Source organism: Ylistrum balloti, unplaced genomic scaffold (genome assembly GCF_031769215.1).
Source record: "Ylistrum balloti isolate Yb309-2 unplaced genomic scaffold, AGI_CSIRO_Ybal_v1 Utg370138, whole genome shotgun sequence".
In the NCBI taxonomy this organism is placed as follows: Eukaryota; Metazoa; Mollusca; class Bivalvia; order Pectinida; family Pectinidae; genus Ylistrum; species Ylistrum balloti.
Window position 1 is genome coordinate 978,819 of NW_026782146.1, and position 23,688 is coordinate 1,002,506.

The following is a 23,688-nucleotide window of genomic DNA, read 5'->3' on the forward strand; positions in this document are numbered from 1 at the left end:
ATCCAAGGAATGAGCAAAAAAACATTGAGACTCTGAATCAGTCATGGTGTGTTACAAAGAAATTGTCATGTTCATATTTCTTTTTATTTTTATATTTTAAGATATTTTATCTTAAAACAAAAACAAAAGATTTAAATTCATAGAAATCAACAAGAAATTACGTAATTACATTCTCCAGAAATGACAGCACTAATACCATGTTTCTTCTGTCATAAAAAATGACAAGGATGATTTCCGATGATCTGACGACAGCTAGTCTGATTCAATAGGGGCATGCATGATTGACAGATACATCAGTGTTTCTTGTGCTTTTATTAGGTCTGATGACCTACTGTGATCGCCTTTTGTCCGGCGTAAACATTTTCAACTTCTTCTCATTGAGCTGAAACTTACCTGAAATGATAGTGACATGATCCTGACCAAAGTTTGTTAATTTCGGGTTGGTCCGAAATCCAACATGGCCACCATATTGAAAACACATTTTCGACTTCTTCTCAAGTTCAAAATTTGAAATCTTGTATTTTATTTCTAATGACTGTTAAGGCCCGTGAGCCTCTTGTTTATAGTTTGCTTACAAATGAAATGTGATGCTTTGAGCATGAAATCATCATAAATGTGTTGAGGATTTCCTGTGTTTTCACTGTTCTGTAAATTAGACCTCCCATATGTGTTTTCACTGTTCTGTCAATTCTGTGAACATCATACAAAGTCCCATTTTCTTCATTGATTAAATGTCACGGTGTGTAAGTAAGCACTAAAACTTAAATCTGTGTCCAGCCTTGTAACACAGAGAACACTGTGCTACCCTAATCCAGTTGTTGGGCAACACTCTGGGTTGAAATATGTGAAATTCTGCCAAGGGGCTAAAATACCTGTATAGAGTACAGGAAAACAGGTTAATGTCTTGTTTGAATAATGAAGTGTCATTGACTGTTATAGCTAACAACCTGTGGAAAAACTTCAATACATTGAAAAGTTTGATTTATAAAACTTAAGATTCATAAAGGGGTTGGTGAGTAGTAGTATGTTACAAAAGTCTTGAGCGGGTAAAACATTTGATTCCTCAAGAAATTTGAATCATCAAAGTTTTTACTGCATATACAGTGAAATGTGTATAGAGACTTCTCTAACAACATCTCTCAACCTAGGAAGCAGTTTTGCTGTGTAGAAATATCTGTAGGAAAACTTGTTCAGAATCTACTTCTCTTTACGGTGTAGAAATACCAGAAGGAAATCTTGTGTTCAGAATCTATCTACATCTGTTGGGTCGTCTTTTACTTTATGTTTAACAGCTATATTGACGGGGAAAACATGCAAATAGTTAACAACAATTACTGTGATTTTCATTTTCTTTTATTGAATTTGAAATCTCAACAAGGAAATTCAACAAGCTGATGATTTGTATCCAGTTGAAGAGACACCCATGGAGTAAATATTTCATCCTGTGTGTTCCTTTCCTTTATACATTTGTCCTCAGTCCATTTTACTTGCAGAGCAGTTGATGACCATACTTACCAATACGAAGCTGGAATCGCTTGAGAAACTGTTTCTCCAAGTTTAGTCATACAAATCATTCATTACACAAATCTGCTATAAAAGCCAATAATCTACAGCAAAATGAATATCTGAACAAATACAGAAACTTAAAATCCATTGATGTTAAAATCTTTCCAAAGTCAACTCATTCTGACACTGTATTGATTTTGAATTTTAAAAAAATTCTTCACATATTTTCATTTTACACGAGTTAAAATAATTCTTTCACAGAATAACGAAAAAAATACAATCTTACCCAACCAAGAAACCATGCACTAATTTTCGGTCTTCCCTATACTTCACACGTACTTCATTCTTCTTTCCAATTTTAAGATTTACAGATGTCTTCAGACATGCTTCATATCTCATCAACCCATCTTCTATTCGTTTTGCCATCTTCAATTCTTTTTATGCATATCGAAGGCCTATTCCCATATTTTTTTCTCTTACTCCAGAACTTTTCTTCAATTTTCATTCTTTATACTTCAGAATAAATTTATCCTTTAGAGAGAACCTCTTCAATCTTCAGAACTGATTTATTCTTCTCTTCATATTTTGGTACTACTTCAACCCATAACACCATGTGAAGAACATTGCGCATTCTAGATCTTCAATTTCTTACTTCAATCTTCAATTTTCTTTCTTCATCATCCTTTATAATGCAAAATAGAAAAAGTCAGTACAATAGTACAAACAAGTTATCTCCCTTCACAATACAATCAGATTCTTCTTTGTTGGTTTTTTCAGGAGAGAATGCTTAAAATGAAATTTCAATTCTAACACTTGTTAGGTCTTATTCTATTACTAGGTATATATTCTTATAGATATTTGACATGGACAGGTAACAGCTTGATCCCAATAGAAATCTTCGTATAAATTGTTCTACTTCTCTGCATTTTTCAAAATCATACAATTTACTGGATATTACAATCCAAAAATTAAAAAAATTGAAGACTGAATTTGGACCAAATCTTGCATTCAGACAGACTTGGTTTGATATAAATACGTGACTGATTAAGATAACTGCACACATTTGCTTTTGCTGTCAATATTTGCTCTTTCTTGCACAATTTAAAAATCACACCTGAATATGTGAATAGTGACAAATTTAGATATTTATACACCAATGTGAATAGCAAAAAAAAAAAAAAAACCATTAAAAATATAATATCAAACATTGAATGGCCATCATGTGATATATTGACTTCTATTAAGTTTCTACAGCTGGGCAATATGAAATGTATAGAGAAACTTGTAAAAGTAAACAATATAATACAGTTTGTGTCATTATATACAATCCAGGAGAATTCTACTTATACAAGGATCAGTGATTATATACCAAACTTCCCAGATATTTTGTTCACTACTTGTTGAAGACAACACAAGTTCTAACCAAATTACAAATTCTTCCAAACTTTATCAATTAACTTAAAAAATCTTATAAATATCCATCAAAACCTGCCAATTTTTCTCTTGTACAATTCGATACAGGTGAACTAACAGAAACCCAGACATAAGTTGGTTCAAATTATATTACTGGTGTTCTCACTGAGGATTACAATTTCATTCTTCTCCGAGTACAAGACTACAGGCAGATTTCAAAATTTAACTCAAGGTAAACCTATGTTTCGATTCTTAAAATGTTTAGTGGCTACCCAAATTAAAAAATCTAACCCAAAATGTGAGACATTTATGACGATCCCTCACAAGATCTCATCAAGACAGGATATCATTTGTATCCTCAGAGAAACAAATTCATAAAAAAGTACATAGACGTTGGAAAAATACTGAACAAAATGAAATCATTTGGGAGACTAACAAGGCCCAAATAAAACAATGTCATGAGTCTAGACAACACCAAGCTCAACTAATTACAGTCTACATGTCACTAAGTTTTCTTGAGGGTGTTGTGAAGCATTTTATGTACACAGAAAAGATTCCATCGTCCGCACACCTATATTAGAATTTCCACATGAAGGATCCTGCATGCACCTATGCTCAGTCTTGGTATTGAACAATTTACATCTGCTACCTCCTGCTGAGAACTTTATCAAGCTCTCAATAATGACCACCTGTTTGGAAAAACACAAAAATAGCATATTTCTAATTTTTGTTGTTATACAAATGACTTCCAGATATTTTAATTTAATAAAAGTCTTGAGAAATTATGAGTGATGACTGTATCTTTAACTTGATTAAGAATTATGCATATCAAGTTACATACATTTCAATAATTTGAACTGGTGTTAGTGGTTTACTTCTCCTTGACTATCCACAGACTTTCTCGCCTTATAGAAGATTGTACTAAAGACAAACAATAACACTTCCCAAAACAAAAAAAGATGCAATAGAGCCAAACATTCCTATCATCATAGTGTTTTTGTCTTCTAGGAAAAGAAAGTGTTGCCCTTCGTGACTCGGACTATTTGTGATGTTACTGTCTTTCCTATTCAAACAATTATTTTCTCAGACTGGCAAAATGTAAAATAAACTGTGTTTTGTACAGCTGACAAACATTCTGTAAAACATCACCAATCTTTCCAATTCAGAGTAGTAAAGCCATTCCGAAAATAGTCAGGAAAGTTCCTTGGTTAGTTAATTACCTATAGTTGACTAGATCTTTTCTGAATTCACGGTCTGTGAACATTATTTATAAGACAGGTGCTTGTTTGACATTGCTTTGCTCCGATATCTCAGAATTAAGATCAAAGTATACATCTCTTTACCAGGTAAAGACTCCAAGTTAATTTGACTTGATGGCACCAAAATATATGAAAAACTTTGGAATAGTTACCACAAGCATTTCAGTGAATTTTGAGCTTTACATATTTCCTTTTTGATCTTGTGTGTAGAAGGCCTGTGACAACACAAGTCCTGTAGGTGATGCACATCAACTTCAAAGTTTCAATAGTGTTTCCCTGTTTTATGATTGCAACAGATTTAATCACAGTGCTAAAAAATGAAACAAACAGTTGTGTCTTTAAAGCTGTTTTTGAACCAAAATGTCTTCTTTACTTACGTGGAGAAAATGAGCGTGATCGTGACCGAGAGTTGTACCGTCCTCTTCTGCCATGATAAGGTGATGGGGATCTCCGTCGACTGCCACCACTGTACCCACTCCTGTAAAACAATATATGCCAACAACTCTAGAGCTATCCACAGCCATCAGTATCAAACCCCAAACTCTGCCATCAGTATTATAGCCCCACCCTCAGCCATTGATATCATTCCCCATCAACAGCCATCAGTATTATAGCCCCACCCTCAGCCATCAGTATTATAGCCCCACTCTCAGCATTATAGCCCCACCCTCAGCCATCAGTATTATAGCCCCACCCGCAGTCATCAGTATTATAGACCCACCCTAAGCCATCAATATTATAACCCCACCCCTCAGCCATTGATATCATTCCCCACCCTCAGCCATCAGCATTATAGCCCCACCCTCAGTCATCAGTATTATAGACCCACCCTCAAGTAGTCACTGAAATCAGATAATATTTATCCTATATAGAGGTATGAAACAGGTTTGATGAAAGGGTAGTGGTAGAAATATCCCTAAGATACTGACGATGTTGGTTTGCCAAGGTATATTCCTGGTGTGGGTGTGTGTGCTCTCTCAGTGATGGAGTAGTCAACTCGGATCCTTCGTCCATCAATCTCACTTCCAGTGCATCTATCCTTTGCCTGTAAAATATTGAGATATTACATTATTAATTTTTTCAGTAAGATTAATGCACTTTGAAAAAGTTGAAAATGTCTTTGACATGAATGCTTCTCCTACGCAAACTTGCATCTGCTCGGGTGTAGAACATGTTGTTATGATACTATGGTGTGGATTTAAATCCTTTCTACTTAGATATGAAAGACACTGGGAGAGTATTGAAATGGCTGTGTATTGTCTTAATAACTTGATGAAATATGAATTTATCTGATAAACTGATCAATATACACTCATCACTACAGCATTTAACTCACCTCAATGGAGTCTTCAATATTTCTGAAGTAGATAAATGCAAATCCTCTTGAACGACCACTCTGTAAAATAGAATTTTACCTTTGTATGAAACTATGTACAATAAAAGGTTATTCCCTGTTCCATGTTTGGTTATGATGGCACTTCATTTGTACTCTAAAAGACATTTAATTTCAACACAGAGGAACAGAGAAAATAATTGTTTGATAATTAACTAAGTCCAATTCACCATCCTGTATTGGCTAAAATTATAAATAAAATCACATTCTGATATACTCTTGCTATGTAAAAGCACTTGTAATTATATAACAACTTAAATTAAATACAATTGTTGATGCCTGTTGGAAAAACAATGCCCACGTCCTGCTCTGTGAGTAAGTCAGGAGCGGGACAATAACCATATAGGCATCTCAAAATATTATAAATCACCTATCCGAACTGACGTCACAGTGAATCAGGCGGATTTTCATCTCTCCATTTCACAACTTGATGCTTTGTAATATTAATTTCCTTTCTTCATGCTATACACATACCTGTCTATCATAAACAACTTGTACTTCTTCTAACGTTCCGTAGCGAGAGAACACGTCACGAAGGTCTCGTTCTTGTGTATAGAGACTTAACCCAAAAATACCTAAGCATCTTGTGGGTTCTGGGTTATCCTGAAAGCCAAAATATCTTTAAAATAGACTTTGAACTAAGTAATTACAGGTGTCAATGTCACAACAACAATATCAATTCTACAGTACAGAGTAATTACAGATGTCAATGTCACAACAACAATATCAATTCTACAGTAGAGAGTAATTACAGGTGTCAATGTCACAACATAACATCAATTCTACAGTACAGGATAATTACAGGTGTCAATGTCACAACAACAATATCAATTCTACAGTACAGGGTAATTACAGGTGTCAATGTCACAACATAACATCAATTCTACAGTACAGGATAATTACAGGTGTCAATGTCACAACGACAATATCAATTCTACAGTACAGAGTAATTACAGGTGTCAATGTCACAACAACAATATCAATTCTACAGAACAGAGGTACAACAGGTGTCAATGTCACAACAACAATATCAATTCTACAGAACAGAGGAATTACAGGTGTCAATGTCACAACAACAATATCAATTCTACAGAACAGAGGAACAACAGGTGTCAATGTCACAACAACAATATCAATTCTACAGAACAGAGGAATTACAGGTGTCAATGTCACAACAACAATATCAATTCTACAGTACAGAGTAATTACAGGTGTCAATGTCACAACAACAATATCAATTCTACAGAACAGAGGAACAACAGGTGTCAATGTCACAACAACAATATCAATTCTACAGTACAGGATAATTACAGGTGTCAATGTCACAACATAACATCAATTCTACAGTACAGGATAATTACAGGTGTCAATGTCACAACGACAATATCAATTCTACAGTACAGAGTAATTACAGGTGTCAATGTCACAACAACAATATCAATTCTACAGAACAGAGGAACAACAGGTGTCAATGTCACAACAACAATATCAATTCTACAGAACAGAGGAATTACAGGTGTCAATGTCACAACAACAATATCAATTCTACAGAACAGAGGAACAACAGGTGTCAATGTCACAACAACAATATCAATTCTACAGAACAGAGGAATTACAGGTGTCAATGTCACAACAACAATATCAATTCTACAGAACAGAGGAACAACAGGTGTCAATGTCACAACAACAATATTAATTCTACAGAACAGAGGAATTACAGGTGTCAATGTCACAACAACAATATCAATTCTACAGTACAGAGTAATTACAGGTGTCAATGTCACAACATAACATCAATTCTACAGTAGAGAGTAATTACAAGTGTCAATGTCACAACAACAATATCAATTCTACAGAACAGAGGAATTACAGGTGTCAATGTCACAACAACAATATCAATTCTACAGTACAGAGTAATTACAGGTGTCAATGTCACAACAATAATATCAATTCTACAGTACAGAATAATTACAGGTGTCAATGTCACAACAACAATATCAATTCTACAGAACAGAGTAATTACAGGTGTCAATGTCACAACAACAATATCAATTCTACAGTACAGAGTAATTACAGGTGTCAATGTCACAACAACAATATCAATTCTACAGAACAGAGTAATTACAGGTGTCAATGTCACAACATAACATCAATTATACAGTACAGAGTAATTACAGGAGTCAATGTCACAACATAACATCAATTATACAGAACTGAGTAACTTCAGGTGTCAAGTTCATAACAAAATGACGACTTTAAACCACTAAAATATGCTTCTGCATCTTTGCTTCATTAAGGAAATGGATAAATCTATTTCACCTACCCTATTTCCTTGGTGTCTTCGTCTGTTTGACATTGGCGAGGTGTCCTGAAATATGAATAAATAGATTAAACAAAACATCACAAAGTGTATTTGTTGATCAGGGACTATCATTACACATGTACATACTAATATTTTTTCCAATTACTACATAACATTAGAGCAGCAATATAAACTTACTCTTTTCCCTCTGTATCCTCGCCTTGGTGGTGTTCTCGATCGACTTCTGTAGGAATTTCTGCGTCCTCTGTCATAGTCTCTGTAACTATAGAAATATTTGAATCCAATACACAATGAAGTTTTACATACTAGTGATGAGACAGCACTGTTAACACAATACAAAATCTGATTCTATTACATTATAAATGGTATAATTTTGTGGACTGGATTGAAGAAATGTGTATGTAAAAATCTTCAAAACTTTTTATCATCAGTTCAGTTTTATCGGAGAATTTTGATGCTTACCTTCTGCTTTTACCTGGCCTGAAAACAGAGCAAAAGAATGTGTTACTAAGTCAGATATCAATAGATTATCATCATTTACAGTATTTTCAAAATCATGATTCTGGGGGAAAAAAAACCCACTTTGGATATAAGATGAATTGAAATCTGTTGGAACTTTACTTGATAGTCAACAGTAAAAGTTGACCGATGGTTCTGCAGTATGCTTGCAAGCACAGAGACAATTTTCTTTCTAGAAACCTTCACTGAATTTCGTCTTTTTTTAAACATACATAGAATGTAGAAAGGCTTTCAGGTGGAATAGAATGTCCTTTTAAAGTTTAGTGAAGCTGGTATAAATAAGTGTTGTCATCTTACCGTCGTCTCCGGTCTCCATAAGGACTTCTTGATCGGGATCGAGATCGACTGCGACTACGAGATCTGTCAAGTTTACAATATCAAGGTTTACTACTTACCAAGTAACTCTCCAAACTAATTTCACACACCTAAATATCATCTGAATTTACACCATTTACTGTAAAATCGTCAATTTCAAAAATACTTTTGGTCTAAATTATTGAATTTGGACACATCTGTCAAGTCCTTTTTAGGTCAGCAGTTTTTCAGCTTTTTAATTCATGGGGGATTTAGATTTTTCAAAATCATAGGAACTCTCAATTCTTCAACAGTATTTAAAATTTCCCTTAGAATATATTATTTCTTCTGCATATTACTGTTTCTCTTGTAGCAAAATCGTTATTCTTTCTTTGTGAGGTGAAAACTTCTTTCTATTGCTATTTCAAAGATCTAACCAAATTAATCATGTCAATTCAGATTTAAGATCATCTAACAAACATCAAAAACTTTGTATATATTATCAACCTGCTGTATGATCTCCTCCTACGATGGCGTGGTGACCTTGATCTGGAGCGTGGTGACCGAGACCTTGAGTAACCTGAACGACGCTGATTGTTGTAATTGTATGGAGATCCCGACTTGGACCTAGACAGGGGTGAAGAGTGTACAGACAGTGAATGTGAGGCCTCTGAGTTGTTGTCCTCTTCTCCTACCGATGTTCCAGAATGTTCACCTGTGTCACGGGATTCTCTGGATGCAGACCTTGACCGCTGAAACACATACTATAAACTCTTGTTATGCAATCATTGTTAACACTGCAATCAATACAGTGCTTGTTTGAGGCTTGTATGCATGTTTTCTTCTGCTAGCCAATGTTTGTTCTCCATGTCTGACTGGGTCAACAAGGAAGTCGTCAATAAAACTTCTCTTAAACTTGTGTCACACTGATATCATGTCTGACACCATTATGTAATATCAGCATGAACAAAGAGAAAGAAATTTTCCTCTCTTTTTGGATCGGGTGGGTTAGTTAACCAGTTATATTCTATGGGGAATTATTAGGGTTTAATGGTATGAAGGCTGAAGGATTGTCTCAAAGGTTGTTTATGTGTTGAGTGTCATGTCTCTGTTTGTTGTTGCTGCTGCAGTAGGCATCTGTTCTAATGTTATTTCTCGTCACTGTCATTTCTCGTCATTGGTAATAAATATACGTTAACTGTTTATATGTCTTTTTTCATTATTTCCTTGAGCCAACAGTTCAACTCAACTGGGTTTTTCTGGTAACACCGAACAGTACTGAACACACTACATAGATGTAACAGAGGTCATTATCATTAATTCCAATGCCTCCGTTAAGAGTCGAACCCAGGATCCCTGGCTTACTAGTCTGATGTTCAACTTATCAAGCTAAAGAGAAGTTCTCTCTAGCCAAGCGGTATTTTACTAGGGTTACTTATACAGAGCTGGTGTACACATAAGTCCACTCTTCTCATTGCACGTGAATTTGTATGTCATGTTCTTCGAATGTGTTGGTTTTATTTACATTTGTCGAAATATGAGCTCCAAAGAGTTAATGCTCTAGTGTTCCTATACATATAAGATCTACTTGGTTGATGCCTGTCAAAAGTCTCTCGATGTACGCGTGTAAAACCTCCAACATTGTTTTCAACACAAAGTGTATTCTGTATTTTTTCTGAGCGTGTCAATATATATATGGTGGATACTAGGCTTGTGCACTTAAGACATTGAGCTTAGGCTTAACATAGCAATCAATGTTTATATGGTATACAGATATAAAATTTCAAAACGAATACGCCGTTACTAGGTCCGAACTGAATTTACAAACTAGTATGAATGTGATCTTTGTTCCGTGCCCTTACGGAAAACTAAGTCATAAACATGTAACAACGTATGTCGGTTCTGTAAAAATTTCTCTGCTTAATCATTATACTTACTTCACCATTTTCACTCATATTCAATGTATTTTAGCAGCAAAATCGATATAATATAATGACAGCAACGTGCAACCAACGTTCCAGGAATATATATGGCGGTAATAAACGCTGCAAATGCATGCTGGGTAATACCAGGGGACGCAATCAGATTAATGGCGAAATCTAGGTAGCACACCACTAATTTATTAGGATTTATTAGACAGAACCTCGTACCCAGAACAGTGAGGGAGAGAAGTCTGGGACAAGATCGAACTTGATCTAAGTCATATGCAAGGGAAAGTCTATTTGATATACTGGTGGATTTCGTGGTTTCGTCTCTTGACAAATTTCGCGTGCATCAGTTACTTGATGTCAGCAGACATTCTGATTTTATCAAAATCCTGTAAATAATTAAGCCTCTATAATGTTTTCAGTGTTTCTACTTTTACTACCACATTTTTACTAGTCACCATATGTTAAAAAATACCTCAAAAACTGTTTATTTCTAACTTGTAATTATTTTCTATATGTCGATATCACAATAGGTATTTTTTCAGCCACTTGGAAAGCCGAAGTTATGCTTGCAGTCTATTAAAAAGGTGGTAGACATCTTCCTTATAGACCAATCTCATTTTTACTCACTTTCATAAATGTTTTTGAGAGAATAATTTTTCAAGCACTTGCATAATCATTTCGTAGAAAACTAGTTTTTGTAAACACCAGTCAGAATTTCTGCATACTTCTTCTACAGTATATCAGCTAATTAAAATTTGTAATGTTGTGATAAATTTCAACGCTTTTCGAGCGGTATACACTAACATTAATTGCCTCATCTATCTTATTTGTTATCTCAAAGCAATATTACATTAGACTTGTAAACAAGTATGAACGAATTATTTGTATTTTATTTTAAATACAACTCAATGCAAAGTCAATTAATATGAATTAATAAAAAAAATTATGAATGAGTTAAAAATTAATGTATGAATTACAGAATGACTGAATTAATTAATTAATTGATTAATGGCATACTAATTACAGAGATCTTGTGAATGAATGAATTAAAGTCTTCACAATGTTGAATGAGAGCCTTCTTGCATGATGACATATTTGTACAGATTCTGGGTCAAATAAATATTGAATAAAACATTCAACACTTCCGTTATACATTTATGATATTGCCGATGTCTTTTAATCAGCTGGTTGTCTTTTTGTAGATGATAACTCTTTATTTAAGTCTTCTAAATCATTTCTTGAAATTCATGAAATTCAAATAATCTTGAGAAAGAATCTTCAGCTTTTAAACTCGTGATCTAAGGCTTGATTGGTAAAACTTATTCCAGACACATATATATGTATTCATTTCTATTGACGTAAATCGGAATATTTAGAGCTGAACTTAAACTCAAACGCTAAGAGTGGAGGGATCATATTAATGTCATATACAGTTCTGTTTTGAAGAAAATAACGTCTTACGAAGACTGAAATATCTGACAAGACGAAATAGTCAGTTGATGTTAGTGTTCGAAAAGCGTTGAAATTTATCACAACATTACAAATTTTGATTAGCTGATATACTGTAAAAGCAGTATGCAGAAATCCCGACTGGTGTTTATAAAAAAAATAGTTTTCTACGAAATAGTTGTTCAAGTGATTGAAAAATTACTCTCTCAAAACAAATACACTATTGAAGTATAGTTGAGGTCTCTTACAGTTTATCACCTTCAACTGTGAAGTATTGTATCCCACCGTATGGAATTCATTTTCGCGATAATTCTTTGGGGAGAGTCCATCGCGAATAAAAATCCCTCGCAATTATTTGCAACTTACAACTAAGAGCACCTTCTGGAAAAAAGCTGACGCGGAGGAAAGGCGTAGGATGGTCCAGAAGGAAATTAGAAATGGAGATGAAGAACAAAGGCAGGCCAAACCAGTTGCATTGGGAGCCCAAGGAGCGTGAACAAGATGGGATGCAGAACCGCGTGCACTTTCATGGTCAGAAATCTGGAAGTACTTGCAAATCCAACTGCAATTCCTCCTCCGGTCTGTGTATGACGTGCTACCAACACCAGCAAATCTCCACCGATGTGACCTTGCAGTAACACCTGATAGCCGCCTGTGTGGACAGAGAGGAACATTAAAGCACATTCTTACCTCTTGTCAGGTGGCTTAGCACAGGGAAGATATACATGGCGCCACAACCAAGTCTTAAGGGAGTTGGCAGATACTATGGAAAGGGAAAGAAAGAATAAGGCCAGCCAACCAAGGTCCAGACATACACAGATTAGGTTTGTGAAGGAAGGTGAGACACCAACATCCGCATCACCACAGAGAACTTCCGGAATTCTTTGTCAGGCAGGAGACAGGAAGCAGGCGGTAGACCTTAATAAGGGACTAACCTTTCCAAACATTGTACCAACCAATCTTTGGCCGGATATGGTTCTTTGGTAGTCAACGGCAAGAATGGACACTGTCATAGAGCTGACAATTCCATGGAAGGAAAGATGCAGTGAAGCACACTGACGGAAGAGAGGGAAGTACGATGCATTGCTGATGGAGTACAGGGAGCAAGGGTGGCTGACTTGGAGCTACCCGTTCGAGGTGGGATGCATTGTCTTCCCCGCACAGTCTGTGTGGAGAATGCTAGCTGCATTGGGAGTGTTGGGCAGGACCAAGAGATCAGCGGTGCAGAGGATGGCGAAGGCAGCAGAGAGATCTTCATGCTGGGTGTGGATGAAGAAAGACTCAAGTAGCTGGACACCCATCACCGACGCGCAGTAACTGATCATCACTGTGGACCCCTCATCCCGAGAGTGTACCGAGCTAGGGGTCGAAACATACAATGAGGAATTCGAATGGCCTCGGCTGAGGACGTCGGCAGTGAAGCAGTAGAAATATCTTAGCTGTATTAAGGTAACCGAACGAATTGATTCGGTTACCGATATCAGCGTCCTTCAAACTCCAATTATCCCATTGCTCGTCAATCGCGAATTTAAAGTCATTTCTACATCAACAATCGCGAAATGAAATATTCTTGAATATGTCTGAAGAGGTAAGTTCGCAAAATAAAATATTCGTGAAATATAAGTGCTTTACAGTGCGTATAGTAGTAGTAATTACATATCAGTTTACATATATCAGTGGATCTGAGAAAAAAAGCATTGTTAGTAGCTTGATAAACACCTAAATACCAGGAACAGATCGAGAGTCGAGGGGTGTGGACCCGATTTTTTGGCTATGCTCAAGCTGTTCCCTAGTTGTGTTTTTGTACCTTATATCCATCATGAGATTTGGTTGATATAACGAATTATCTCCCTTCGAACGATCCGTAAGAACAACATAAAAAGAACAATACACAACAGTTTGGAAATCAATACTGGCATCTTTCATTGTATACACAACGAACCATCTATACACACACATAAACTATCCCAGGTTATCTCCCCTTGGGAAGGCAGGAAAGTCTACTGCCCGAGATTCAGGACATCTGTGACATTTTTCGTGACACGTCCAGTCAGACAGACGATTGTAATTCAGCCATTATGATAAAGTGTCTCTGTATTATTCTTGTACAATAATTAATGTGTAATGTAGTAACGTTGCTGTTTCCATGTTTTCAATGGCACATTGGCGTTATAATGTAGACTACCCTTACACACAGACAAAGTCAGACAGCACACTGCTGACCACCAAAACGTCATAATTGTAGGGTAATAATACCAAAAGATTGTAGAGTCATACTACCAAAATGTCTGTCATAAACCGCTGTTTTTCTTTACACTGAAATATAATAATCTAAACACTGTAGATATAACTATCGACCTAGTGTGGCATTTTTTATAATTATATATTGACCAGCTCTGTAATCTATGACGACTGAAAATCTTAGATTGACGACTATTTAATTTGACGTGTTGATTCCAGTCCTAATATCTTACTAAGTAAACTTTCGCCCTAAGTACCTCCTCTGTGTTACAGTTACTCTTAAGTATTAAGGCTCTCGCATGTCCTTTAAAACGTGTCTGCACATAGATCCGACCATTTCATTTTTTGCTTTCAGACACAAGAAAATATTGGTCACTCGAGAAAGGATATCGTGTAAGCAGTCGTTTTATTTTGTATGAGGTAAGTCAAGATAAAGGGTTATTATTTTCAATAACGTAATGTTTTTACCTATTTTCGAGAAAAAAACTAATAGGACAATTAGACAACTTGAAAATAAACCAGTAAAGACACCTTGACGTTTTTCATGACTTTCGTCACTAAGGAATTCTTTACACACAAATTTCACCAAGGCACTTTACTTCGGTTTGGTCAAAGAATCCTCTAAATCAGTAAAAACGATTTCAAACAGTTTCCCCTTGTTTTACCCCGACACTACAAACAAAAAGACGACACATTTCTGGGTCATTTACGACACAAGATTTTGTATTGAATATTTTTCCTGAAATATTACTTTTAAGCAACTTTCTCCATAACCCACATATCCACACTGTATCAAAAACTTTTCGGAAATCGACGAATGTACAGTATGATGTTATACCTATAGCAAAGTATATATATATTAGATAATTGAGTATAAATATATTCTCTGTTGTAGAGAAATCTTTCCTGAATCCCACTTGAACATCGGATATAGTTTGTGTTTCATCAGATAAAGTTGCAAGTCGTTTGTTAAAGGTAGAGGTAAAAACATTTCCAATACAAGAGTTATCGCCCTTTAATTATCAGGGTATTTAGTGTTACATTTGTTTTTATAGATAGGTTTAATAACACACAATTTCCTTTTTTCTGGAACAATTCCTGTGTCTAATACAACATTAAAAAAATTGACATGTAACTGGCTGAAAATAAACAAAATGCTTTTAAGGTATTCACTTATAATTTCATCATAGCCTCTAGCTTTATTAATAGGTAATTCATTGATAAAAAATCAAAATCAAAATAAAAAAGTTCACCGTTACTCTGAACCAGATGTATACCCCTAGTTGTTTCTATCATCAATCCATTTTACATTTACATTGACAGGATTTTGTTTGTTAACTATTATAAAATTTGGTATAATACCTTCCATGTAAAAAAGTAATCTACAATGTACATCTGATCTTAGAGCATTGAAATCCATTACTTCAAACCTTATAGATAGAGGGAAATAATCAGAAGATGATCAAGATCATCAATGACAGTCATACTGTGACAAGTTGTTTTTAGTTAATTTGTCACTTCTAACATGTCTGCTAACTTTATTTAAATTATTTTCTTTTTATAAAACTCAACACACCATGTATTAACATTGTTTAAATCAGATTGTTATTTGCAAATATCCAGTGAAGGTGGTGGTAATTTTAGCTATTTTTCACTGCGCAGGGAAATTTATCTGTCTTTAGACTAACACTCCTTATATAGGTAAGAGATGGAGCTGTTTCAGTATGAAAGTATATTGCTTTGTGGATTATAGATGTAACCTGATATGTAACAAATAAAGCACTTACTTTCCTTTCCAAAATTAAGGATGTATTGCTTTGAAAAGTTAAAAAATCCAGAATTAGAATTTTTTTCTGGCAATAATTCATTTTTTGAAAGGTTTGATTTTAGGCAGTAGTTTAAAAGGAAAGAAAAAAACATTAGGTTTCTGCACTACTTTTTCCGGTACAGGCGTCAGAATATGTGTGGCAGGAAAATAATCACATAGTATTCTTATTTTTTCCTAAATAACAGACATTCTCTGATATTTTCACAGCAAGGTAAGAGTATAATACTTGATATTAAGAAAGAAATGTGAAAATGCTAACTTTGAGAATTCTAGACTTCTAGAATAAAACATTTTAGAAGAATTTATGTTTGTAAATAGCAATTTTCGAGGATATTTTTTTCATTATTAAAACAGAAGGGCTTCTCCGTGCTTCAATTTTTGTTCTATTTTCACCTAAATATTCAATCTTTTGAAATCAAGAAACGACCAGAAATTTCTGTTTTCTAAAAGTCCGTGAAAGTGGTCCTCCAAGTCGGAGTTCACGAATTTGAAATCAATGATTTGTGGTGATAATACATACATAATTGAGATATACCCAAGAGTTACAGAGTTACACTCAAGAGAAGTATTTAGCAATCAGAAAACGTTGGAATGATTGACGCTAAATTAGCCGACACACGGGCCGTCAGAAAGTAGTCCATAATCGAAATTCATTATATACCATTAGATTTCCTGGTCAAGAAATCCTCATCAGGACCGTCTCAGCAAAACGCACATTCATTAGGATATACAGGATACAAAAGAACGTATTTTCTATTTCAAAACTTTTTTTTAGCATTTCCTTGTCTCATTTTTTAGATTATAATTCTGACGATTCATTAGTTAACGGTTTATTGCCTATTAAAATAATATTGCAATCCAAGTGATTATGTTTAACAATTGTCGGATATAATTGTATATTTGTATTACGTATAAGTTGGAAAACCTCTTATTTCTTTGACACTTTATATGTCATTTAAATATGTTTATAACTAAGGATTTATAGAAAACATATGCGAGCATTTGAGTTCTTTTATTTCTAATATTTCACATAACGTCAGCTTATATTATATTATAATTATATTACATTCGCTTATTTTCATTTATTTAACTGATTTTAGGTCCACTGTTACGGCCGTTCAGCGTACGAGTTTATTTTTAGATATAGCATCAACTATTTAGTGTATAGGCAGTTGGTTGAGATGTTTTGTTTCTTTTCCCTTTGTAATTTTTTTCCTTTTTTCTCTTCTTGGTTTGCGTTCGTCGTATATTTTTTCTACCAAAGAATGAAATCTTTAAAAAAGGAACAAATATTGACATTCCTTCATCAAGTTCTCTCAAAGCGGCCTTCTGTATTCATGTAGTCCTACAACAAGGACCACGATTAAAGGGAGGTAACTCTTGTCCTATACTTCCACTTCACGCCATTTGTATAACTTTCGCCCCTTAGAGTCGTATTAGATCGATGTTTTGACATATTTTCTTTGACTTTTAAGGCCACTCGTTGATTTAATTCGACATACGCCTTAACAGAAATGTGCTATAAACGATATAACACACGGCGGTCCCAGTCAGTACCGGCTCAGCTGTTTGATACTGTTGTGATTTTTCCGGTATATTATATATATATATATAAGTACACACAGTAAACACCTTATCTCACAAACCATATGCAGAATCACACATATAACATAATACATATAAATTCTAAATTCACAAATTAACGTTGGATACGCTCCCACAAAGCACAACAAAGTCATAATTGTCGTCAGTTTCATGCTAATGCGATCTTACCTATACCACATTTATTCCAGTAAAAATGTATAATTTGAAACTCATCATATAGTAATAAAAGTAAGCGGAATTCATTTGCCGTGTTGATTTCATTCTTTTCAAATATATATGTGTGTGTGTGTGTGTGTGTCTGTGAGGGTGTGTGTGTGTCTGTGTGTGTGCGTGTGTGTGTGTGTGTGTGTTGTGTGTGTGTGTGCGTGTGTCTGCGTGTGTGTGTGAGGGTGTCTGTGTGTGTGAGGGTGTGTGTGTGTGTGTGTGTGTGTGTGTGTCTGTGTGTGGTCCTGCAACAAGGAACATATCATAACATGTAACATATGATATATATATTTATACATACATACATAAAATGATAACGTCGAACATCGTATTGCACGCTCCAGCATCTGACTGTATAATAGAAATATTTGGCAACTAAGTTTACCTGTGTATGGATCAGGTGGAAGATACGTAGTTCTACCGCGGCACGAAGACATGTGGATGCATATAACTTAATAGTGATATCTTAGAAGAAAGAGGTGTTGAAAGTGTACACGGGTATAAGTGGCTAAATTATCTAAATGGCGATGATTTAAAGGACTTGACTTAAACACATTTCAAAAAAGTGTAAGAAACGGGTTATATGATATGATGTGTGTTTCATCTATATCGTTATCTCTGATCATTTTAATTAAACAGTTTTGTTAACTATTCGCATTATTTAGTGTCTTTAGGCATCGTATATACAAACATCAAGACCGAATTTCCGGTAAGAATGAGGGACTTGGAACAAAACAAGTAACAGAACCAGAGTAGAGAAACGTGTTCCATGAGATAGCCGAGCAGTAGAGGTGCCAATAAAGCCCCGAGACCGGCAGTAAAATTCATCAATCCCGCCATTTCACTTCGCATTGGAATGAGGTACTCATTTATCCAACTCAGCATGTTTGGCCACAGAAGACCGTACGGAATCCCGATCACACATAGAGATATCCATATCCCAACATCAAAATGGACATGAGCACATATGGTAAAGCCGATGAAACCTACAGTGGATGCTACAGTTGCAGACAGAAGAAGTTGATGAGTCCGGAAATATCGAAGTAAAAATATTCCGCTAGTTGTTCCCAAAAGTCTAGTGAAGAAAGCAACAGAGGTTATTGTAGCTGCTATCGTCTTTGTCCACCCAAGATAGTTGATACAGAAAGTTGCCAGATAGCCAGTAAATGTGAAATCAACGGCATTTTGGATTACACTAAATACACTGATGTTAAATAATTGTAAACGCTTAAGATGTAACGAATATTTCCCAATAAATTTCAGTTGATCACTTGATGATTTCTGTATGGTAACGGATCCTTGTTGACAAAACAAGATGAAGAACAGCAGGGCTATTGTCAAACCTAAAACCGCGGATATTGTATAAGCGATATAGAGTTTTGAACTTTTACTTGGTGTCGTGATGTTGTTGTTGAATAGTTCCATATCAATTATATAAGACTGATTAGTGTTGTTAATTGTTGTGTAGAAACTTTGAACAGAGGATGTTGAATTCCACGACGAGTTGTTCGAATTAATACTAACAGAGTGCTTTAGTAGAAAAGGAGCCGTGGCTAATGGTGATATGACGCTGGAGATAGCGTAAGCAGCACTGTTAACTAACAGATAGGAACGTCCTCGTGGTGTTGGCCCCCAAATAGCTATAGATTCGAAACCAACCCCTGAAAATTAAATAGTTACCAAACAACACATTTACGTCATATATAAGTATAGTACAAATTAAAGTAAAAAATAAGATTTTAGATATCGTCTAACTTATTTGAATTACACAGTGCACTGTGATATATATTAAACGATTCATGGCGGGCACTGTCCACGTGTTCATCAGTTGATGCTGAACGGTTTGTTTTATTTTTTATATAATCAAATTAGAACTGATAGAGGAATGAATGAGTTTCAGATAACAATGTGTAACTGATAGAGGAATGAATGAGTTTCAGATAACACTCTATCTTTATGTTGATGTAGATGAAGTGTTGAACAGCAAGAGAGACATCTGTAGCAAGTACAACTTACCTACACTAGTAAGCCCGCCACAAACACCAAGAAACGCATGAGCAACTACCATAAGTTGGTACGATGAACACCACGGAATGAGTGCTACCATTACGCTGTATAATACTAACGAAACAGTAAATAAAAGATATTTATCTATTTTGGAGTAAATCACACCACCTCCGACAGAACCAAGCAAAAGGCCTGTGTAGAGTGCAGTCATGAATAGAGATCCATTTTCTAGATCTGCTCCGGAAATCATCATGATATCAGGAAAGGCTGGCCCTATCAGACCCTTCGTCCAGCCCTGCAAAAGATGGCACACTAGGTAAACACATATCGTGGTCAAGCTGTGGTATCTTAGTTTATTAAACGTATTGTTTTGTTGGTGTTTTTTTTCATTTAGTTTTTTCGCGGGTATCTCACTATGAATTACTACTGACGACACAAGTGACGTCACGAATACTCTTCTTCTACAGTATTGTAAATAGTAGATTTTCCCCTCCATATTGATATAAAATATTTGTACAAATTTCCCAAAATATCATAAGTTATTGATTGTATTGTTTACTTGTGCTTTTATGTTTTTGTTGAGTATACTTTTCAAATAACTAAGCTATTCTTTGTAACTCTTTGATTGTACAGGTAGTAGGTAAATATGTCTCGCCTTTTTCTATTCCCTTTATTGACAGAAGCTTGTCAGTAATGAAAAGCTGAATATTAATACATACATGTATTTATTACAATTTTGTCAGTGAAATATAGAGAAATAACTCATTGATAAAAATGCTATTTTTTACGAATGAAAAATAACACTTTTTTGTTATTTGTCACTAGTGAAAATAAAAACTCTTTTGCAGACTTACGCCAATGAAAAGAGAGAACACAAATTATTTTCATGAAATTGACAAATCATAAAGCCCATTACAAAAGAAAAAAAACATCAAACCAGAAACCTTAAGACATTCAATTCCATGGTAAACTTTCATTTTTATGGAAATCAGCTAACAATGCAAGCTTGTAATTCAAATTACCTTGTCAGAGTCAAACCTAATCCCCAACAGAACGCCTTGAAAGTTAAGTTAAACATTTCAAGAGGATTTGTGTTATGGACAACGATAGCTTAGTTGCCGCCATATTTTGAGCCTGCGAGGTATCTTGTCATAGATGAAACTCGCTTTGAATGATTTTGACTGTTCGTAACATGAATAAGTAACATTTTCTATGTGAACATGATAATAAATTGAATTGAAATTTATTTTTGTGTCCGTAGATTTTTAATTTTTCAAAATTATTTTTTGGAATGTCGCATACAGCGAAGTTATAATGAGTGAGTAGTATCCACGAAAAGCCTAGCCAGCTTCCTCGTTTATTCCAGTAATTTGGTTATTTCCTGTGAAAATGAAGTAAATAGAATATCTAATAGTGTCGTCAGTACTAACAACTGACTTAAAGAGCCAGACCCACTCCGTTATAGATATTTTTTCATATTTTATTGACTGGAAATGTCATGCCGGAATTAGTCTCATTAATCAACACCAGGATATGAATATTGATGAGGAAAAGTCACGTGATACGGTCAGACGCGGTCAGAACCAAAATAAAAATGGAGGAAAAGGTGAGTAGTACGTCCATGTGACATCGCTTGTAAAGAGATTTTACCGATAAATGATTTGTTTTTAAATTCAGTTCGGTCTTCACAGCATTCCATCTTTCCGTATTTTCGCCAATATAAATCTTTCCTTTGAAATATCACTGTCTCGCGCCACCTTCCTTCTTTTCGCCTCAGAGTCCGTCAAAACACGTTTTCTTCCCCGCTTCTCTCGCACGCTTTCTGCCATGTTGGAAGACGGCAGATTTATTTACAGTTTTTAGCGCATGCGTCAGAGGGCGGGGCTTCCCGCATAATTATGAATTAGGACTGAGTCGTATCGAATTCTTTTTTAAGACTATTTTTACATTAGATTGGCAGCAATTTACTTTAAAACTGCGGTATTACAGGGTTAGTAAGAACTTTTGCAACCCGAGAAAAAAAGAAATCATGATTTTTTTTATATAAAATAATATCGGTCGAGGAGTGGGTCTGGCTCTTTAAGGCACTGTTAAATATCTCCTATGATAAACTTGAGCCCATAAATAGAAATCATTTGACATAACTTGACTTCGTCCAACCCTAAAAATATAGTTGTCCACCAGACTTAATTAAAGAGGGCGGATTGTTTGACGAGAAAGTCTACACACAATATTATCTAGTTTTATAATGAGGCATGAATTATGATACATTATGACCAAGACTCTATCAAGAAAGCTTAACTTGGGTTTGAGAAAGACAACTCCAGCAATAAGGCTACACCTACCGTTATCATATAGGCAGCGGAAACACATACACTTCGTACGATCTGTGATTGTACAGTTTTACTGGTCAGGACATCATCACGGAACGATTTTTTTCTTTTGTTAACATTTTTGCAGTTTTTTTCTTTCACAATTTCCTGCATTGGAACTGTGTCAAGTTCGGAAGATGGAACGCCATATTTGATTTCTTTCTCCATACTTCTGCACTGTAGTAAAATAGAAAGTCTGGAAAACTAAGGTCGATGATGCACGCATCAGAATACTAAAAATAGCCACAATAACATAATGGATTTGGTATTTCCTTCTTGGTAATATTTAGAATCATTTTATGTATTTTTACTCGGGACGTAGAAAGTATGTTAAAAAAAACACTGAAAAAACGGTTTAGCATGTAAAGATAAAACTTTAAAGGTCAGAGTTCAGAGGTCAGAGTAGCATCTTAGTCTCCGTAAAGTTTTATATGATAACACAAATTACATTTCATATTGGAGTGATGAACACGGACAAAATGTGAAGAATTTATGCTTAGAGTTTGTCTTTTATCACTACAACCTCCCAGTTTTGTTCATCAAGTTTCCCAAGCGTGAACAGCTAAGGTGCAAAAATCAATATTACTCCTAGTACAATGTACATAGGTATTTCTGAAAGGCTTAGCAAGAGGTTAACTTACCTTCTGACTGTCACAGTTACTCATATACAACTTGCAATGTACATGTGCTTTGGCATGCCCTGTAAGAAATCAAACGTGACTACACATTGATGAAATCACTTCAGCTGTTCCACCACAGAAGTATATCAATCTTAAGAAGAATGGTACATTGTAAGCCGACGCTTATGTTGTACATAGATGTTGTTATCTTTAATGATTTAATGTATTTTTTTCAACTAATCAACATAATTGGACACCGCAAAAATAGCATTAGCTATTCAGTATGCCGAGGCAAATGAATCCTTTTCGCTTAGTAAAGCTGTGAAGTTTGAACCGTTGTCATCAACGTGCTTAAACGACTACGAAAATACTGGTATATCTATATAATATTAATTCAAACACATATTCAAAGAACCCATGGCAAATGAAAAAATGATTTAGGTGTAGACATCTGAAGGAATAAGACCAGATGTCCTTGATTTCCTGGTCGTTATCGAATACATCCGCCCTGTCAATTCTGTCTCCTTCAACAAGTGTATAAAATATATTGATCAAGGTGATACAAATTATTTGTTATTATTTACATGAACTCTAACACTGCTTAAACAGCAGGAAGGATATTACAGAGTTTACACCTGTATCTGTAAGATTACCAATTGGACTAAAATATGACGGAGGGGGCGCTGTGGTCGCGGTGCCTCACCAGAGGATGTTTGAAAGACTA

General features: G+C 35.1%; 2 protein-coding genes across 5 annotated transcripts; both read right to left on the reverse strand.

Annotated features, from left to right (window-relative positions):
- Window positions 1-1,335: 1,335 nt before the first annotated feature.
- Window positions 1,336-10,736, reverse strand: LOC132550647 (transformer-2 protein homolog alpha-like). 4 transcript variants are annotated; one of them, XM_060214742.1, is made up of 11 exons: window positions 10,645-10,736; window positions 9,215-9,459; window positions 8,711-8,773; window positions 8,357-8,374; window positions 8,072-8,156; window positions 7,895-7,939; window positions 6,046-6,174; window positions 5,515-5,574; window positions 5,108-5,223; window positions 4,556-4,656; window positions 1,336-3,608 (listed from the first exon to the last, which is right to left on the reverse strand). In XM_060214742.1, the coding sequence occupies exons 1-11, from the start codon at window positions 10,660-10,662 to the stop codon at window positions 3,595-3,597; spliced, it is 894 nt and encodes a 297-aa protein (XP_060070725.1). In that variant the 5' UTR covers window positions 10,663-10,736; the 3' UTR covers window positions 1,336-3,594. The 4 variants fall into 4 exon arrangements, with proteins under 4 accessions (XP_060070725.1, XP_060070723.1, XP_060070724.1 ...); XM_060214740.1 differs by having other exon boundaries at window positions 8,072-8,150; window positions 9,215-9,471; XM_060214741.1 differs by having other exon boundaries at window positions 1,336-2,188; window positions 9,215-9,471.
- Window positions 10,737-18,622: 7,886 nt separating this feature from the next.
- LOC132550637 (sodium-dependent glucose transporter 1-like) lies at window positions 18,623-22,512 on the reverse strand. Its single transcript, XM_060214728.1, has 3 exons — window positions 22,318-22,512; window positions 19,982-20,267; window positions 18,623-19,626 (listed from the first exon to the last, which is right to left on the reverse strand). Exons 1-3 carry the CDS (start codon window positions 22,510-22,512, stop codon window positions 18,623-18,625), a joined length of 1,485 nt encoding a protein of 494 aa, XP_060070711.1.
- Window positions 22,513-23,688: the final 1,176 nt, after the last annotated feature.

What these genes read in the sequence shown, in the direction of transcription:
- LOC132550647 (XM_060214739.1), bottom strand. An exon ending in AGGAGGAGATCATACAGCAG is followed by an intron (nt 8,774 to 9,214) that starts GTTGATAATATA and finishes TAAACTTGACAG; the next exon opens with ATCTCGTAGTCGCAGTCGAT. An exon ending in ATATTGAAGACTCCATTGAG is followed by an intron (nt 5,224 to 5,514) that starts GTGAGTTAAATG and finishes AATATTTTACAG; the next exon opens with GCAAAGGATAGATGCACTGG.
- LOC132550637 (XM_060214728.1), bottom strand. Translation starts at nt 22,512, where the DNA reads ATGGAGAAAGAAATCAAATATGGCGTTCCATCTTCCGAACTTGACACA. An exon ending in CCGCTGCCTATATGATAACG is followed by an intron (nt 20,268 to 22,317) that starts GTAGGTGTAGCC and finishes CATCTTTTGCAG; the next exon opens with GGCTGGACGAAGGGTCTGAT. An exon ending in TGGCGGGCTTACTAGTGTAG is followed by an intron (nt 19,627 to 19,981) that starts GTAAGTTGTACT and finishes TTTAATTTTCAG; the next exon opens with GGGTTGGTTTCGAATCTATA.